Here is a 19,807-nt window from a genome sequence, read left to right on the forward strand (position 1 = left end):
GTGCTATTTGCTGGTCAAGCAATCATTGATTACCTTACAGGAAAAAGCCGTAAACAATGTTATGAAACAGAAGACTACCTACTTTCAAGAGATTACAAAGGAGTTAATCAGCTAGGTGTACTTCAAGACATTTGTGTTAGTATATATGGAAACTTAGAAAATGGGAGATATTGAAGGACCTGTGAAAATACCATAAAATATAAATGCATATGGGCTACATATTTTTCAATTTATTTGCAAGGCTGGCTTAATGACTATGGCATGGTATCAGTGGTTACTCTCATAATGCATTAAATATATAGCTTTAAATGATTTTTACAAGTGAAAACAAAACTCTGTGTTCATTTAATTCAAATTTTATTGTGGATATAATGAGGAATCAAAGATTGTCCCTGTCCTCAAGGTGCTCATTGTCAAGTAGGGGAACAAACATTACAAGACAAGGGAAAATGCTTGGATGGCAGTACCCAGAGAGCTGTGGGGGCCCTGCAGGGATGGGGGTGGGGGGGTGGAGGTGGGCAGGAGGGGAGGGTAGAAATGTTCGGAAGGGACACGGAGGAAGCGGAAGCAATGCCTTGGCTGAGACTTAAAAGTTTCAACGTAGGGAGGGAAGAAGGCCCAGTGGAACCTTGTGTGCAGACAGGAGGCAGGAGAGGATGCGGTGTTTTCAGGGACCATGGTGGTCCCAGGATGAGTATAAGGCAGTAAGAGATGGATACCCTTTGACAGAAAGAAGGAGTGAATATTGACTCTATAAGTACTAGTTACTTTACATCATGATTGCCTGTTTACTCAGTTTTTACATTTCTGTAGGGACTATTTGTAATCTCTTTTTTCAGTCACCCCTGTGTTACTTACGGAAATATTATCATGCCTGTCACTGATGAAACATATTAGGAAAAGTGAAAATGTATTCATTAAAGTGCTTCCCTTTGAAGGATATTGCAGCTACTGAGAGCTTTGACTATCACTAACACCTTGATGGGCTCTAAAAAACAAAGCATTACCCAAGTAGAAGAAAATTATATTATGAATACTTGAAACTTCTATCATTCTTCTATAAGCGACTGACATCATAATTTTCAACAGTTATGCCTTCAAAATCTTTGAGAGGGGTCAAAAAGTCATTTTGCAGATGAAGAAACTGAGTCAGACAAAGAGTTCTTCTTGGTCTTAATGTGAGAGACTGGAGTATATCAGGGAGATTATTGCTTTTGATTGTATCAGATTTCTTAGTCCCATTTTATACCGATAAGTTTCAGTTTCTTTGGTAAATCCCAAAGTGGGAGGTGTCTTGAGATTTGTTCTTTTATCTACTGGGAATATGTCACGTGGTCTTCATAAAGTGCTCAAAGTGCACGGTGCTGTAAGAAGCTAGAGCAGCAACTATTTCTGACTGTTTAGTTTAGAAGAAAGGACTTGCAGCATTGATTATTCATGAAGTACTGTTTGTGGAGCTAGTTTATATCCTTCAGAAGTCAAGAGTATATGATATGAGCATTTGGATTTTTTTTATTCACAATTAATCATCTGTCTGAAGTGTCTTCGCTGGATTCTTCTTGTATAAGAAGGACATAGCTTCCCGCATTCCTGCTGATGCACTTGACAGCACTGCCAAAGCAAATAAGACATCGATTAAGGCAATACATAAATAATAAATAATCTGTATTCCATCTTTTCCCTGGTTACATGGCTTTTAATAAATTACACAAAGAAGGAGGATACTGGTATTTTGAATCTAACAGGCTTGTTATGCATAGCTTTCTGAAAATAAAAATTAAAAAAATCTACATGAGTTCTTCCCCTTCCAGATCCCTAAAATGTCCATCTGTCCCATTGTCTCCACCACATAGTCCACATAAAATAGTTGTAACTAAAGCTATTACTGAAGTTCATGTTTAATACCTATAACTGAAGCTAGGATAGAAGACATCAGGAAATAATGAAAATAACCTGCAATTTTAATTTTAAAAATATTGAACAGATTAAAAAAAAATCTCAGAAGACCAACTACATTTACACTAGATGCATTATTAAAAGCACAATGACCTTTAATCTCTCTGCACTGATTTTTCCAATTATAAAAGTTATATGTGTTCATAACAGAGTATTTATAAATATATGAAGAATAAAATTAACATGACCCATTATTCTACTTCCCATGTAATACAGTTCTTACTAAAGTCATTGTTCATGATACGGATGCACCATCCTTTACTTAACCATTTCCTGTTATTGGCCATTTTGGTCATTAAAATATTTTTTGCCATAATGAACTTGTTTATATATAAATTTTTGACATTTCTGATCATTTCCTCAGGATAGGATTCTCAATGGGATCACTGGTTCAAATACCATGAATTTTTTTGGGAAGCTTTTGATACATGTTCACGAATTGCTTTCCAAGAACGATAATGCCGAATAACACTACTCCCAGCAAAGTATAAGGCTGATGGTCTCATCACGTGCTCACTAGCAAAGCATGGAGTTTTAATTTTGCCAATTCAATAGGTGATAGTCTCCTTTTCAAAAGATACCTAGTAAAAATAGCTTTTCATCACAGTTACAGAGGCACCGTAAATACTATTGTAGTCCTCCTAACACAGATCTAGGTATCAGCATCCCACTGAGACAGTATGTACTGAGGTCCTACTCTGAATAAGACGCAGGCCAGCCCTTTAAGGAGTTCACAGCCATGGCAGAGTTTAAAGCCTGTGTGGATAGATTCTGTTCTCCCTCCCACGCAGCCACAGCCCACAGTGCTTAGGGGAAGGCAGATGCCAGACCCTGTGCCCCACCTTCTACCCATCCCCATCACCCTGCTCTGCGGCAGCCGTGTGAAATGGGCAAGCCCAGCAGAGGCAGGTTAATGAGCTCTTAGCTCAATGCTTGGGCCCCAGAGAATGTGTCAAATATATTTGCTTGTGCGTTTTCACAACCACTTATCTAGTTGGCTTACACATTTTGTTCATTGAAAGGGACAGGGAGAATACATATTTCTTGTAAGTTTATGCCTCTGGTCTTTTTATTCTATGTACTATTCACAAATAGAATTTTGTAGTTTGTATTTACTTGGATATTTACATTTGAAAAGGAAATCATCAAATAAGCCAACTCTCTGTAAAGGAAAGAGAATTCTTAATATCCAGTGCATGCTCTCTGCTCTTGTCATTTACCCAAGGATCTGTATTAAAGTATATCTTCTTAGAGTAATCTGTGACCTTCAGGGGATATTATACTGTAGGAAGTCATTGTTTGAATGTATATATATGTATATACATATTCCTAGAATATATGTGTATTGAATATACATATGAATATATATGTACTGATAATACATATATATTCTTAGACACTAAATTCATCAGTTGTTCATATTTAAAGATAAGGGGTAACTTCTCAGAGTCTCTGTCTAACCCAGTGTTTCTTTCTCTTAGTCCTGGTTGGCCACACCACTGTCTCTTTCTTTCTAAGTCTCCAAAATTATTGACAGATGTCTTCATGTCTAAAAGTTCTTGAGAAAAGTACATTCCAAGGCAAAACTTCAACAGATCTATGTAATTGCACTGGTGAGGTCAGGGAATTCAATCCATCTATCCTTTGATAAAAGGATAAAAAGTAATGACATACCATAGACTGATGGCTGGAATTAGTAATAAAACAGCGGAGAGCAGAAAGACGAAGCCTTTGTACCAAGCAACAGTGGCTGAATAAATTCCGTTGAAAGTAGAAACTGCAGTGATTCCGCCAAGTGTTTCTAAGAAAGCGAGACAAGCGAACATGGTGCCTGTTTGGGGTCAGGGTGTGGAGGGAGAGAGAGAAAAGGCTGAGTTACAAAACAACAAACAAAAATAATGCAGAAAATGGCTACTCAGTGAAAAGTGCAGCCCTGGGGGCACTGCTTGGTGAAGGAAAGCTACTCCCTCAAAATCCCTGAGAAGGCAGTCACCCGTTTTGTGGGTGAAGAAACGGAGCTCAGGAGTTCTCCCTGGACCTGGTGTGAGAGGAGCTGGATCAGTACTTCCAGGGTCCGTGCGGCAAAGCTAAAAGGCACTGGAAGCTGAGGCGTGTGGAATCTGCCGCATCTCCCGTCCCTGCTACAGCCTAAGACGCAGCCCCACCTGCCCCTGAGGTTCGAGGTGCCACCTTCCACTCTCAGTCCCTGCGCTAATCTGGGACACACCTGCAGGGGCAGGATGGCTCCCAGGCAAGCAACGTCCCACCCACCGGCCCTCTGAAAGGTCAAGTCAGATCTGGCAAGAGTGACAGGCAAGGCAGAGAGATAATCTTCTTACCATACATTCTGCAATTTGAATTTGATCTCTTCCTCCAGAGTAACAAAAAGTTCAGTCACACGAGATTCCTGTGTGACTCATCAAGTAATTACATAAGTGCCCGGTGCTCTAGGGAAGGTTACGCCACAGTCTGACACTGAGTGATTCTTTAAAACGTATTTTTCTGTCTTACGTGCTTACAACTGGCTCCCCTCTGAGGGGACTCTGCTGTCCTTCCCGCTTGCCACATGCCGAGTGTGGGAAAGGGCAGGCCATGGAGCATTGCTTAAGAAGCCTGAAATGGCTGCATGGTCGGCCCAAGCTCACAATCAGAGAAATGGTCATTATTCTACAAGTTTTGAATTTAGTCTGGAATCCAAGACCATACTGACTGAAGAGTGAAACTTCCGAAAGACAGCTGGTCATCTTGATGTGCTTTTTTTCCTCTTTGTCAAATTCTGCATCACTACAATTGTGGCTGTTCTCAGCTCTCTGTGGCTTCCGTGGCATAAGTTCCTACGTAGTTTCTGCAGACTCTTAAACCATTGCTTGTTCCCTACTTTGCCAAGTTTACTTTTCCATGACAAATTGTAATATATTTTTCTTACAGACAGTGCAAATCCTGTAAATAATTGTGTTTGATTGGACTGATAGGAAGGAAAAGGGCAAGCTTGAGGATCTAGCTTGGTTATAGTTTACATGTCTAGACTTTAACTTTCCCCATGGTCTTGATCTTTTAGACTGTGTATTGATTTTTATCTATTTAAACTTTCACTTTATTATACATATTCTCATACATTGCTTCAAAGTCTTCACTGAACAACAGGACACATGTTCATAAAACAAACATCTCTATGCAGAATGCTGGGTTATCAGAGATATGTCTTCTTTTGACCAAAATGAAAGTTCTGTCAATGTCAAGGGCACATATGCTTTTTTCACTGCTGTGTCCCCAGGGCGTAGCTGTGCTGGCACCTGGTAGACATTTAATATATATTTGTCAAATGAATGAATAAAAGCTTCATTCAAGGGCAATTACCAGTCATCAAGTAGCATATGGACTTACTGCCTCTATGATTTATGACAATACAGGAAGTTAGTTTAATTGGAAAGAAGTTCTCCTAGTTATGTATCTACGTTATTGTTTCATTTTATGTCTGATCCCTTGCTACAGCCGGGGACAGGTGGTATGGTGCTAATCCTATTATGCAGCCGCTTGAGTCCTTTCTTGTTGGGAACTTGGTCAGGCCGTGCTGTGTTCTGACAAACAACCATCTCATGAAGTAGCTCTAGCTTGTTGCTGAACTTCCCTGAGCAGCACAACTTATGATTACTTCATTTCTTTTTAGTGTGAAATTATATTCCGTTGGACAGACACACCTCATTTTGTTTATTCATCAGTTCATGGACATTTGCATTGTTTATGCTTCTTGACTGTTACAGATAATGCTGCTGTGAACATGTGTGTACAAGATTTTGTGTGGACATGTGTTTTCATTTCTCTTTGGTATATACCTAGGAGTGGAATTGCTGAGTCATAAGGTAACTCTGTTTAACTTTCTGAGGAGCTACCAAACTGTTTTGTAAGACGGCTGCACCATTTTACACTCCCACAGCAGTGTATGAGGGCTCCAGTTTCTCCACATCCTCGCCAACACTCCTTATGGGCTTTTTCATCTTGGCCATCCTAGTGGGTATCACTGTGGTTTTGATTTGCATTTCCCTGATGGCTAATGATGTTGAGCACTTTTTCATGTGTCTGTTGGCCATTTGTACATCTTTGGGGAGATGTCAGTTCAAATCCTTTGCCCATGTTTTAATTGGATTTTCTTGTTATTGCTGAGTTTTAATAGTTTTTATATATTTTGGATACAAGTTCCTTATCAGACGTACGATTTGCAAATATAGTCTCCCATTCAGTGGGCTGTCTTTTCACTTTCTTGATGGTGTCCTTTGAAGCATAAAAGTTTTTAATTTTGATAAAGTCTAATTTATCTATTTTTTCTTTTTTTGTTGTGCTTTTGGTGTCGTATCTAAGAAACCATTGCATAATTCAAGGAAGCAGGTAGGTTTTTACATACTGTAGTTTCAATATTCCTAAGTGGTTTTCCAATTAATCCTCATCACACAATCTATAAACAGCTGTGTGAATATGTGCTACATCTTATGAGTGGAAAAGGATCAAGAAATGTATTTTCAACCTTATTGAATTATGCAGTCTTCTCCAGTGCTGACTAAAGGGCCATAAGTACAATAGCATAATTATGAATTATTCATAAACACTTGATATGAACATTTGCACCAGGCTAAGACATGGAACAAAAGAAAGCTCCAAGGTCTCATCATATTCATATGATCGAAGCAAAAGGAGGTCAACCACATATGCCTAGTATCTAGCAAGTACCCAGTCCTAACTAGAAATTTAATTTTTGTTTTCCTTCTGTACTGGTCATTCTCTGTCCTCCCCTTCAGCTGTTGGATCTTCTGTGCCCTGCTCTGTGCTCAGGAGGCTGACCCCACAGATATTATGACTTGGACTTCCTTGGACTTGGTCAGTGGGGTCCAGGAGGAGAAGGCTATGCAGTTTCTTCTCTGCTCCCTCCCTCCTTGGGCCGTCCTCTCCTCTGTGCTGCCCTTCCCTGAAGTCTCTTGATTGAATCAGCTGAGTGGGATGCTGTTTTTTCTAGGACTCTGACTCAGGCCCAGCTCTAACATTTGGGGGATCCAGCGTAAGAATACAATTAGAGGCCTACAAGTTCTAAGTATTTAAAAGTTATAATTCTGGGAGTTCCCTAGTGGCCTAGTGGTTAGGATTCTGGGCCTTCACTGATGTGGCCTGGGTTCAGTCCCTGGTCGGGGAACTGAGATCTTGTAAGACGTGCGGCGCAGCCAAAAAAAAAAAAGTTATAATTTTGACTAACAGACTGTTAACTAAGGTATGTTCTGTCTCCCTACTCTGAGAAAATACCTTCCTAATGATTTGGAGGTCAGACACAAACTTAGAATTCTCAGACGTTTTAGAGTTCCATGTGGAACATGACAGCCCTGGGAGAGCTGGCCCTCACCCTCCAGTCCCCAGCCTGCAGGCTGCAGCCACCCCCACATTGTATTCTACCTCTTGTTCTGCTCAGAAAGGGTCATTTACACGTGGGTGTAGACACCCCGCCCTGCGATTCCAAGGTTGGGCCAGACCCTCCTGTCAAGAGTCACCCTTTGGCTACCCCTTTGGTGTACAGGAGAGCACACTGGGGTCACAGTCTACCCTCAGGAGAACGGGTCTGAGAAAGAGGACCATCAAGGCATTCACTGGATATGAGCTGTTCAGCTGGGAGTTATGGGGACCCACGTACACGTACCCAGAGCGTAGCCTGGAAGGGGGGAGTGTTGTGGGCTCCCAGGGGGCATACACCTGGCCCTGAGGTCTCCTCTCCCCTTGGGGCGGGGCAGCTCCAGAGAAAGCCCTCGAAAGCACCAGGCCCGGGCAGGGGCTCCCTTGCTTGAATATAAGCTCTCCTAACACAGCCCTTACCAATTCCAAAGGAGTTCTGTGCAGAAAAAGGGTTGTAGAATATCCTGAAGAATCAAACACTGATGGTACACAGATATGAGTTGGTACAGATCATAGATTCATTCTGTTCCTTAAGCAAATTAAACTCACCTTGTTCAGTAGAACGAACCACTTTTGATATCATGGACCGTAGAACAGAGAATGGCACAACAGTGAAAAGGAATGGCAGCCTGACTGTGAGAGGAACAGTTGGAAATTACTGGCTGAATCAGAAAACTAAGGGTCCATTTTAAAGGCGGAACACTTAATCTCTAAATACTTCATTTTCTATAAGCATCTTAACTCATTGCATCTAACGGCTGAATTAATTAATGGTAGAATTCTGTTTAATGAATTAAGATAGACTATAGACACGTCAGTTTAAGATTACTCTCAAGTTTAAGTTTACTCTTAAATTCTTATTCTAGTGCAGAGAACAAGAGTTCATGGAAGTTACAGGTCCAGATCTATATAATCTGCCACTTGAAATGGATCTGTTTCCCTAGTTATTAGAGTAACGTCATGTTTAGCAGGTTGCGACTGTTAATAAATTTTTTGTTTTCTGTTTTTGCTCTTTCAGACTTGGCATTCTCATCGTTAAAATTCTTTTATTATATTGATCTACTTATTGGTAAATTGGTTTCTTCTTGCTTCTTCATCTTTGTGGGTGAATAGTTTCACGAACACAAGTTGCCTCTGCTCTTAAATTATGACCCTTAATAGTAGCATTTTTAGTTATATGACAAAATGGTAAGATATTACATTTGCAGACCACTTTATGTTTTCATCATGTTTTCACATATATTAACTTACTTGGAGTTCGCAACTCCAAGGGAAACAGGGAGGGAGAACTGGCATTTACTGAACCCTTGGCATTGCGCTAAGTGGTTTACAGTTCTCTCTTCTAATATTCGTTATAACCCTCTGACTTAGGTACCACTATGCCCATTTTATAGATGAAAAAACAAGGGCTCAGAGTAGTTCAGTAACTTGCCCGAGGTCACCTAGTGCTGTAGATGGAAATTAAGCCCAATTCTGTTTGGTCACTCTGCTTCCCTGCAAGGTAGCAAGAGGTTAACACTGCCTTTGTAGAAAAAGACTAAATTGGATCTTTCTTGAGGTCCCACTTTAACAGATCCTTTAACCCTTTCAAACACAGTATCTCACTCAAGCCCTAGTTAAGGAAGCAGTCCTATTTGCCAGAAAGTGATTCCTCAAAAGCCAATTCATGAAATGACCAATTTGCTGAAAGATCAATTTGCAAAATCTTCTTGAATATATTCAATGAATTTTTTTAATGTATCTTTTGAGTATACTTTAGACACTTGTCTTAAAATTGTAGCCTTCTTAGCATCATTTTAAGAAATATTCAAGTTGGTGAATGCTATTTTGAAGGACTGATTCACAAGAAGGATGTTCCTCAAAACAATTTTTTGGCAAATGTGCAAATTTGGAAAATTGTGGTTATTCAACTTTTTTTTTTTCTTTAAAGTCAGTTGGTTTTCAGCTTCTGGAAAGCTAGCTTTAAACAAATTACCTTTACTTGAACTAAAATGCATTAAATAGAGAATTTTATATTAAAGTTTCTCACCCAACAGACTAAATTCATTTTATGTAAACATCAATACACAGTTCTAGGCTACATTTGTAACTTACCTAAAAACATGATCAATGTTGTTCTGGCAAAAGCAGTCATAGCCATTCCTACCATGGTGGTAAAAATTCCAATGAAGGCCATGTGAATATCTTCCATACAATAAGAAAAAAGCCATATTCCTAGGAAACTGCTGAAAAAAGAGACACTACCCAACGCTGATCCATAACCTATTAAAACTTCATCCCAGCAGAGCGGTGAATCCAATTCATAAAGGATAAAAATGGGGGAAATGCCAGCTGTCACGAAAAAATAAGTGATCATTGTAAAAAGCAACAAACAGAGCAAAGATCGTTGCTCACCAGAATTATTTTTAAAAAGCATGTAAGTTCGGTAAAATAAGTTTTTAAAGCCTTCAGTCCATGATACAGAAACATTCTGAGATGAAGGCTCTTTCATCGAATCCTCAAGAAAGAATAAAATATAAATCAAGTTAACAGTAAGAGCCATAGTAGCAATTAAAAACGACCACACAAAACCTAGTTCTCTAATAAAATAGCCAGAAGACAGTCCTGTTAATCCAGTGACAATTCCAAGCAGGAAGTCAATTATAGCTATTCGAATTGTTCTTTGTTTCTTTTCTTTACATTGATCAACTATGTAGGCAAAAGAGGCTCCCAGAAGTGTGGTGTAATTGCCACAAAGTGCAACCAAAAAGGTAGATGCAATCAAAAGCTGGATTGGAAAGGCAAAATAGGAAAGCAAACAGAGCCAAGCACTGTTTGCAAGAGCACCAACAGAAGACAAAATCAAAGGGAATTTTCGTCCTCCGTGGTCACTATGAGACAGAAGCATGAATGTAGACACGAGACCAGGAATTAACCCACTTATGTCCATCTGCAGATTAAAAAGAGACACTTTTTTCTGAACTTCCTGCAAATAAATAAAAAGAAGACAAAGTGTTTACAGAGGCTTATACAATATGCCTAAAAATACCCTGGTACATACTTTTTCTTGATATTGCCAGTAGGTCAGGGATGGGGAATCTCTAGTGCATGGGTTTGATATAGCTTAAATCTTCATCCAGTTCACAAGGCAAATATAAGAGGTGATACAATCATCAATGCTCAGTCACAATATTCAGGTACCACAGTGGAGACATTAATCCATGAAAATAGAAGTGTGTGTATTGGTGTATGTCTGACTTACACAGAAGATCCGCAGAACCCAAGGCCTCGGGGACTGGTTATGTAATGACTTCTCCTTCTTCTGTGAACAGTTAGCACTAAGCGATCATGACCACTGTTCTAAAGCAAGAACGGTACCCTTTCCCATGATACACCTTTCTGTCTAAAGGGGAATGAATATCACATGTAAACATCGTGTCTGATAGGCCTTTATTTAGATAGAGCTCAGCTGTCCTTTTCATGTGTCTCCACAAATATTCCTTTATTTACTAAAAATTAAGATAAAACTCGAAGAGGAGCTTTGTATTGACTAAAGATGGTAGCATGCCATGAACTAAGGAGTGAGCTAAACTCAACTTTCCTGAGGCCCAAAACAACTACGTACACGTGGATTGGCAGATGTAACAATCGTGACACTAGGTATATGATGGGAAGAACTTGGGGTGATTTAAAAGCATTTTCTTCTCACCACTTTTCTGTATTTTCCAAACTTTATATTAAAGGATATGTGCCGTTTCTATAATGGAGATTACTAAACTCATTTTAAAAAAGATTTATTCATGTAATATTTAGAAAGCACCCTAAAAACCACAAAAATATGATTAACCACAGAAATATCAGATACTGAATTAATGGCTTTTTAAAATAGTGAGCCTATTTTTATTTTTATATATTTATATAATTCAAGCCATTCCATGTTGCCAGGAGATGCTCTGGTCACTCAAACCCCAAACTTCAGTCATCTTTGCTTCTAGCCTTTCCCTTCGTCCATGCCCCCCAACACAATCTATCCTGTCCCGCTAAAGTTGCTCACTTTACCTTCTTGATGGTCCCATAGTTGCCACTTGGTTTTCACCTGGACCATTGGTTTTCACCTGGACCACCCTGGCATCTAACTGGTCTCTTCATTCAATTCAGAATATAATGTCAATCTTACCACTTTGCAGATCACAGACACTACTGCTGGGCACATGTTGCATAGCACCACAGCATACTATCGGCATGTCTCTCACCTGCTCAGAAGCTGCAGTGTCTCCCCACTGCCTGGGAAAGTCCACACTCCTTAGCCTGGTATTTAAGGCCCCCGAGACGTGGCCTGATCTCATCTTCAGCGTTATCCCCACTCTCCCCCCAGATACGGTCTATGCTCCAGGCACAGTCCATAGTCAGGTCCCACCTAGATTTCCCTGAAATTCTCAAACAGGGGTCATCACTCCTTTTTCTGAACCTTCTCGTAGAACAGTTATCATTCCCCAGCTGTATTTTTTTGTGTATTGATTAAGAGCTTGAGCTCTGGAGTCAGAGGAATCTGGATTCAAATACAGTCAGTTCTGTACACCACAGTTTGAGTGGTCTTTAAAAACACACATCAGCTTGTGTCACTCCTCTGTCAACCCCCCAGTGGCTTTCCTTACACTGGAATAAATGCAAACTCCTTGCCACGGCGAGGGGCGACCCCACGTCACGGAGCCTCTGATTCATCTCCCCTTCCTCACTCCTCTCGGCCGACAAGCCATCCCACAAACCTCCATGCTACTTGCTGTTCCCTCTGCCTGATCGTTGCACAGCTCACTTCCTCAGTTCAAAACCACTTCCTCAGAAGGGCCTTCCCTGACCATCACTCAATCCAAAGCAACCCCACTAATCCCGCCCAGCGCTCCAGCCCCTTATCCTTGTTGTTCTTCTCCTTAGAGACTCACCGGCTCCTTGACAGGAAATTATATTTTATTCGATCTGTGCATTGTGTGACTTCCCTCCTACAATCTAAGCTCCCGGCTGGGGTGAAACCTTGTCCACTTCACCATAGTATCACCAGCTCCAAGAACAGCGCTTCCAGGGAGGGTAGGTACTCAATAGACAGATTGATTAACTGAACAAACCATCGAGTAAAATAGGCCTCTGTAGCTTGCATGCTCTGTGTGATCCTGACCAAATGACTTGTCTCTGTAGCTTCTTCATCTGACCAGAGGGAACGTCAACAGTCCCAACCTTGCAGGCTGTCAGGAGACTTAAAGTCAATATAAGGTGCTCCACACAGGGCCCACATACAGTCAGTGCTGTTTCATTTTTACTAGGTTAGATCTTTTGAGCACATCTTTGTATCTCCTACAGATATAGAAGCCATCAAGTAAATATTTATTGAATAAATAAATGAAACAGTTATCGTTTAATCAACTCCTCAGCAAGATGTTCCAGTGTGGGGTTCCTCCTCCCATTTCCACGCCTCCGCCTAAGTCCTGTCCCCTCCTTTTTTCCTACTGTCATCCCAACCCAGTCTGTTACACAGACTACTCACCTCATCTGCAAACCATGTTGTGAAATTCAGATCTTAACAAACTCAAAGCGTATTTCAACCATAAATCAATGTTGAGACAGAAGAAATTGTGTTTGAACATTATAAACTCTGGAGAATTTTGTGTTATGTGTTATAGTAGGGTAGATGGGAGAAATCAGAGTTAAAAAAAAAGCTATTTCCTATACAAGATTGAACAGAATGACAAGGTACTGGGACGGGGATAAACTAAGGAAAGGGCTATCAATTTTAAGGAAGGCACAATTTCATAGGCTAAAATGCATATATTCCAGTTGAGCAGAAGGTATTCCTTACCTGCTGGTAACCAGGGATTGTGTTATTAAAAGGTTTATAAATAAATTCCTGAGCGAGAACAACTTCATGATCTGTTGGGTGACCCGAAGTTGTCCCCTCAGCGGCAGAGTCCCTATCTTGAAAGCTGCCTGAAGAGAACAGGCCACAGTGGCCGGTGTAACACTTCAAAACCAATCATTTACAAGGGAAGGAGAGGGCGGTAAGGGGCTTAAAAATTCCTTCCTCCACAAAAGTCAATAGACATCCCAGAATTCCCTACTCTCTGCCCTTTGCCAAGAGTTTCCTTCCACAGCCTTGCCACTTTGTTAAGAGGCCTTTTAGAGATTAATCTCATCGCCCAAGAGAAGTATGTAGTTGTACTTACAGTCACAGGGCTCAGAAAACTTGAAGAATTGAAAGATAGGTTAGATCCATATCCATATGAATATATATGTTATATATACCTTAACCCCAGATAGATTGAAAAATATGACTTTCATCCAAATAGACTTTCAAAATGTTAAATGTAAGTGAAATCGCTCCGATTATTCTGATATTTGTACCCTGAAATTCATGACACTATCTTGCGTACCAATACGTATGTAAGTGTGTATATTTGTTACGTGGGAAGGTTAAATAAAAACAGCATAACAGAGGTTCAACACGTATTCTTACACACAACTGATCTTTTGGGAGAGATCTGAGAAAAATCTGAGCTGAAAAAGTCATTTATTTATTTTATCAGGGGCTGACCCTGTACTATGACATCTCTTATTTTTAGGGTTACAAGAACAGCCCACAGATCTCTAAGTGGAAGCTCACAGAACAGGGAACATTTGTTCTCGGATTTAAAGGGGGCAGAATATTCTCTGAGAAGCTGAGCAGGGACAGGATCCAGGGAAGGGGTCAGAAGGAGGTGTTCCTCTGTCCTAAGGAGCGAGTGGTGAGTGGGTCGCCACGCCCTGTCCCAGTTGTGGGTGGGATGGTTTCTGGTTCCCCAATCTTAGAAGAAGCACCTGTAGCTCTAGCGCACCGACTGTAAGGCAAGGATCTAGGGCGGTATGTTCTCTTGAACATTAATCCAGTGAAACAGCAGTCAATCGATCAAAAAATTTGGCAGAAATCTTCAAAATGAGACCCCTGCTCTGGGCAGTGGGGGGCTTTCAGCAGCTGGGTTAGGCAGGGAGCGGGGCCAATACTCATCACCTGCACAGTCACAGAGGTCACCAAAGCAGCTGGACCAAGGCCCGTCTCCCGTCACTCTAGAGGGTGAGGACAGCCGACCTTTCCAGACACTCAAGTCCTCTCCTCTGTCCCTCCCACTGCTCCCAGGGGGCTGGTGAAGGAACTCACAGTATGAAATGGAGAAACTGATGAACCTCTGGAACCTTCTTACTCCCTGGAGATATATACATGTAACAGGAACATTCTTAAAGGGAGACAAAACCAAGAGGAGAGCCCCTTGTTGGCCCTTCTGTTTTTATGACCTCACTCTAGGCCAGAACCTTGATATCTGCATGGCTGTTCAGAAATAATCTGTTCTTTTCTCCATGGGTGCAGATGACTCAGAGTCCCTTAGACTCTTTTCATCTTTTGACTGGGGAAGCAGCACCACTCTTTTGCCATCACAAAATATTCCCAAGGGGAAGAGTTCAAAGTTTACAAGTGTGGTTGTTTTTCAGTCATGGCGGGGGGGGGGGATTTCCAAATCTGGATGCTCTCTCTGCTTTGCATTTGGACACTGGTAGACTGGTAAAGACTGCCTAAGGGAATGGAGACTGGCGCCGTACCTCCTGGGGGAGGAGGCTGGACCTGGGGAAGGAAGGGCTCTGGAGTATCCGGCTGAACATTTTCAGTGTCCTCAGAGCGCAAGTGGGTGCTCCCCACCCCCCATATCCTCACACAGATGCTCCTCAGCTCTGGGGGGTCAAACTGATTTGATAACACCGAATGATGGATGACGAATGCCACCCTCACCCCATGACAGACCCTGGCGCCGGGCCCACAGTCTTCAGGGATGGTCCACTTTCTGGGGCCACTGAAAACTGGGTCATGCCCGTGAAGCGGAAGCGGGTAGGGAGGAAGTGGGCAAGGGAAAGGCAGGACCCATGCTTCACCCGACCCCTGGCCACCAAGTACCATTCCAGCCTGCCCTGTCCCAACTGTCAGGCTTTCCGTGGGGAAGAAGAAAGGAGACAACCACGGAGATGAGACTGCCCTGACATTTTCTGAGACAAAGGAGAAGAGCCAGTGTCACAGAAGAAGGGGGTTTTAAGTAGAAGAGGCAGATTAAAGGTGTCAGGAAGCTTCAGACAGAAAGGAGAATAAAGGCTTTTGGTTTGGGACTTAGGGGTTTTCGTGTGACCCTTAAGAGATCAATGTATGAGGAGTGCAGGATCCTCTTTCCTTTAAAATCCTGTTGCACATTCCCTTTTTAATACGTGTTAGGAATATTTTGATTTCTTACCTCCTGGAATGTGAAAATTGGGCTGCTTTTGTTTTTCGCGCACTCAGAAACATTGCTATCGGGTGCGATGCTGTAGTTGCCTGTTTCCTCCCATATTCTCCTGTACACATATTGTGTTGTCAGTGGAGCAGTCAAAGTCATAGCAAATACACTAAAGCAGATGGCAGGTTCCACAAATGGAATCTTCATCTCGCTTGGGTAGGTAGCTGAAATTCTATTAAGAAGAAAAGGAGAGAGATCATCAGCTGCACTCTTATCTGAGAGGCTAGATTTTCAATGATGGGGAAGTTGGGGGAACTTTGTGGAGTAAACAAGCAAACTAGGGAACAGAAAGCAGTAAGCACTTCCTAAGACAACAACCACCTCAGACTGTCATACTTAACCATTTTTAAGAGCTGGACCTTTAAGGACTCAACCCGCCCTTGAGATGATTCTTTAAGATAGTCTTAATAAGCTGTCTACCACTTTGGCTATCCGGTGGTCACACTACAATTCCCACACTGAATACTGCCAGCTGGTTTTCATAAGGGAAACAGTGAGGTTGCTCTGGGGACGAGACAATTACGTAATTGTTTATTATTGATTTTGCTGCTTGTGAACAGCGGACAGGAAGGGGGCCTTTAAAAAGCAGCTTCCAATCGTAAGGGTTTGTTTATGTTGTTTTAACTCACCCCACGGTCACAGTCTTCCTGCCGATCTAGGCGCGGGTCTGACCGTTTTCGGGGCCGGAGTCTCGGGGGCTGTCTCTTTTCAGGGGCTCCTGGGCAGCAAGTGCGCACGGAGGCTGGGTCTGCGCCGCCGCGCTGGGATGGGAAGGGGAATTGCCGCTGAATTCGACCAGATGCACAGGTCGGGAGACCGCAAGCCTGATTTTAAAGCAAAACAGGAGAGGGCACTTCCGCGTCCAGAGTGACAACGGTGACAGTTCACCGCGCAGCCCTCGCTCAGCTCCTGAGTGGCCCCGCGGGCTCCGCCCGGCGAGCTCCCGCGGGGCCCGCGCGCCGGGCAGCTGCTCCCTGAGCCGTCGGCGGGCTGTCGCTGGGTCCGCGGCCCGGCCTGCGCTCGCTATGACTCAGCTGCGCCAGCCGAGCATCGCCTCCGGCCCAGGAGACGGGCCTCGGGGGTGCTGGTCCCCCGCCGCCTGGGCGGTCGCTGTCCTGCTTTCCTGCGACTGGGCCCCTTGGCCGGCACCCCCGCGGGGATTGGTCCGCTCCGACGTCGCTCCCGAGCGCCCGCCCCCGGCGGCCCCAGTGGGGCCGCCGCAGCCGGCAGCCCCGGGGTTCGTGCAAGGACTGAGGTTAGAGAGCTTTTCTGGGTCCGAATATCACTTCTCACGGAAGCACACAGGAAATTTGTTGCAGAAGTAACATTTTGGGATGCAGGCCACTGTAGCGTCCGTGCGGGCCAGGCAAGTGCTCTGAGAAACGCAGAAGAGGGGGACCGGGTAGGGACGCCCGTGGAGGGTGCGGGAGAGAGAGTGCTTCTGGCAGGGTTAGCCGGGGTCTGGAATGTGGTCGCTGGCTCTTCTTGGTGATGCAACCTTGGGCTAATTATTTCATCGCTATGAACGTCCATTTCTTTATCTGTCAGGTGGTCATTAACAGCCTTACCGGATCATTGTGATGAAACCCTCGAGGTGTGCATACAGCACATCCCCGGGGCAAAGGAGGGACAGTACATTCCCCCCAGCAAGCCCACCAGGAACACACCTGAAGATGAACGAGCTGGGTTTACTACTTCTTGTAAGGGGGAGGAATGCATTCGCAGGGAACCACGGGATCAAAAGCTAGATTTTCCAGGGCAGAGGTCTCCAGGAGAATTTTGAAATTTTATGTTTTCAGTTTAATGACCTAGAGATTTTAACGTAAGCATATTCTGAATTGTCTTGTAATCAAGTACCGGCACTTGATGTCACCTGTATTTGTATTTCCACTTATGATCACATTGGCTCCAAGTAGAAGTACGTTAGCAATGTCAGAGAAAAGAGGTGGACTAAATATATAAACGATACACCCAAGCTAAATGAAGACCAAGGATGTCATATCATGTTCAAAACGTTTTCGTAGTATTCCAGTAAAACGTGTGGGAGAATTGAGTTACCACCTGACACATGAATAGACATACTGATCTCAAAAGAACCTGTGCTGTACCAGGCAGTGCTATATTCAAGTGGCAAAACCAAAACAGAATATAGTAGCTACTAGATTTTGTTAGTTTCAAGAAGAAATGGCTTTTAAGCTTCTGATAAAATCAGCAAAGTAAGATGTGGTGAAAAGATCTTAGTTACACTAAGCAATGACTGCTAAGTAGGTGATTGTCAATACTGTGCTCATAAGAGTTTAATCATACAACTCCAAGCACAAGTTGTTGAAAGACAATATAATCTGATCATATGACCTTGGTCAATAATATGTCAAAACAGACCTGGATAGGTCTTATCTACCTGAGAAATTCATAACCTAACTTCAATGCTTGTCTTTCTTGACCTCTGTTGCCTTGGATGCCATTGAACAAATTCCTCCTTCTTGAAATATTATCTCTTTTTGGGTTCCATGACACAACTCGATCTTTCTGTCACCCTGAGAGCGCCTTAGCTTCCTCAGTGGGCTTGCTTCTCCAAGGGTACTGTTTCTCAGGTTCCGTCCCAGCTCCTCTTCTGCCCTGTCAGTCACATCCACACTTGTGATCAACCACCAGTATACCCATCACTCCCAAATCTCAAGCTCACCCAGTTCTCTTGAACTTGACACCCAGAGCTTCCACCCGAGTATTTTAAAAAAACACTGCACACTTTAAAATGTCCAAAACATATACCATCTTCCTTATAAATCCAATTCCCTCCTGAAAACCCTGTTTCAACTAATGACATCACCTGTCCAGTCAGCAAAGTCAGAGACCTGGGAATTATAACTGGCTTTTTTTTGGCTGCGTTGGGTCTTCGTTGCTGCCTGCCGGCTTTCTCTAGTTGCGGAGAGCAGGGGCTACTCTTCATCGCGGTGCGCGGGCTTCTCCTTGTGGTGGCTTCTCTTGTTGCGGAGCACAGGCTCTAGGCACGCGGGCTTCAAGAGTTTTGGCACACGGGCTTAGTAGTTGTGGCTCGCGGGCTCTAGAGCGCAGCCTCAGTAGTTGTGGTGCATGGGATTAGTAGCTGTGGTGAACCTGTGGCATGTGAGATCTTCCCGGACCAGGGCTCAAACCCGTGTCCCCTGCATTGGCAGGCAGATTCTTAACCACTGTGCCACCAGGGAAGTCCTGTACCTGGCTTTTTGATCACCAAATGCTGTAGCTTTTATGTCATAAATATAACTGGTATGATTTATACCTCTTTTAGGTGTGTGGCTATAAGGCAAGTGGGCCCCTGGATCCAGAGCATTTGGGCTGAGCGGCAGTTTTACGGCCTGTCCGAGGTTGGGGCTTTGTCTTGCCATCAGCCCACTGGTGAATGGAATCTGAAGGTTGCTGGGGAGGAGGTGGGCAAATCTGCAAAGAGCCCAAGGATTTCCCCGGTAAAGAGTCAGAAATCCTGACTCTTCCCCTTTGGGGTTTCAAGTTATTCTAACACTTGTGATGTGTTGGGACGGTCCTAGTAAGCCGAGTGGTGAGAAATGTACAATAATGGCCCGCAAGAAGGTGTCCACCACGCTGCCGGTGCTGGTGCTGCTGGGGGTGCAGTAAAAGAGCGGGGCTGGTACGGCAGGCCCAGCACCAGAGCCTTTCCTGTCTCAGGGGAAGGCCAGTCAGGAACAGGGGAATGATGTTGCACCCTGTCCTCATCTGCCGCCTTGGGCCTTGGGGTTCCTTAAGAGAAAAACTGATTTTCTGTAAATAAAAATATCTGTCTCTAAAGTTGTACTGGGAACCCAGTCTCCAATAGTGTGGGGTAACCGTTGCTAGCCTGGGTTCTCCTCCCTCCCTGCAATCTGTGCCGCAGTCTCAGTGGGTAGACTTTGAACCCTTACACCCGAGAGCCGGACTTCCTGTTTTCTGTGTCAGCCTCACCAGAGCAGCAGTTGGAAGCTTAAGCAGTCACACCAGACTTCTCAATTTCTTTTCTCCACAACAGAAATATTAAACCAGACTGACACACCTGGATGAAGTAAGCACCTTGAGGGGGTCTTAATTTGCAAGGAGGGGAAAACTCAGAGAATGAT

The 19,807-nt window shown here is 43.3% G+C and overlaps 1 protein-coding gene across 4 annotated transcripts; it reads right to left on the bottom strand.

Annotated features, from left to right (window-relative positions):
• Nucleotides 1-340: 340 nt before the first annotated feature.
• SLC46A3 (solute carrier family 46 member 3) lies at nucleotides 341-16,823 on the bottom strand. 4 transcript variants are annotated; one of them, XM_033843639.2, is made up of 7 exons: nucleotides 16,328-16,819; nucleotides 15,657-15,870; nucleotides 14,543-14,618; nucleotides 9,478-9,714; nucleotides 7,933-8,016; nucleotides 3,631-3,787; nucleotides 341-1,611 (listed from the first exon to the last, which is right to left on the bottom strand). In XM_033843639.2, the coding sequence occupies exons 2-7, from the start codon at nucleotides 15,843-15,845 to the stop codon at nucleotides 1,527-1,529; spliced, it is 828 nt and encodes a 275-aa protein (XP_033699530.1). In that variant the 5' UTR covers nucleotides 15,846-15,870; nucleotides 16,328-16,819; the 3' UTR covers nucleotides 341-1,526. The 4 variants fall into 4 exon arrangements, with proteins under 4 accessions (XP_033699530.1, XP_004310959.2, XP_019792364.1 ...); XM_004310911.4 differs by lacking the exon at nucleotides 14,543-14,618 and having other exon boundaries at nucleotides 9,478-10,348; nucleotides 16,328-16,821; XM_019936805.3 differs by lacking the exon at nucleotides 16,328-16,819 and having other exon boundaries at nucleotides 9,478-10,348; nucleotides 15,657-15,785.
• Nucleotides 16,824-19,807: the final 2,984 nt, after the last annotated feature.

Source organism: Tursiops truncatus, chromosome 18, assembly GCF_011762595.2.
Source record: "Tursiops truncatus isolate mTurTru1 chromosome 18, mTurTru1.mat.Y, whole genome shotgun sequence".
Lineage (NCBI taxonomy): Eukaryota > Metazoa > Chordata > Mammalia > Artiodactyla > Delphinidae > Tursiops > Tursiops truncatus.

Excerpts from the sequence above, each read along its gene's own strand:
- SLC46A3 (XM_004310911.4), bottom strand. The coding sequence starts at position 15,845 with ATGAAGATTCCATTTGTGGAACCTGCCATCTGCTTTAGTGTATTTGCT. Across the intron at positions 3,788-7,932 it reads GGTTCGTTCTACTGAACAAG|GCACCATGTTCGCTTGTCTC; the intron begins GTGAGTTTAATT and ends GACCCCAAACAG. Across the intron at positions 1,612-3,630 it reads ATTCCAGCCATCAGTCTATG|TGCTGTCAAGTGCATCAGCA; the intron begins GTATGTCATTAC and ends TTGCTTTGGCAG.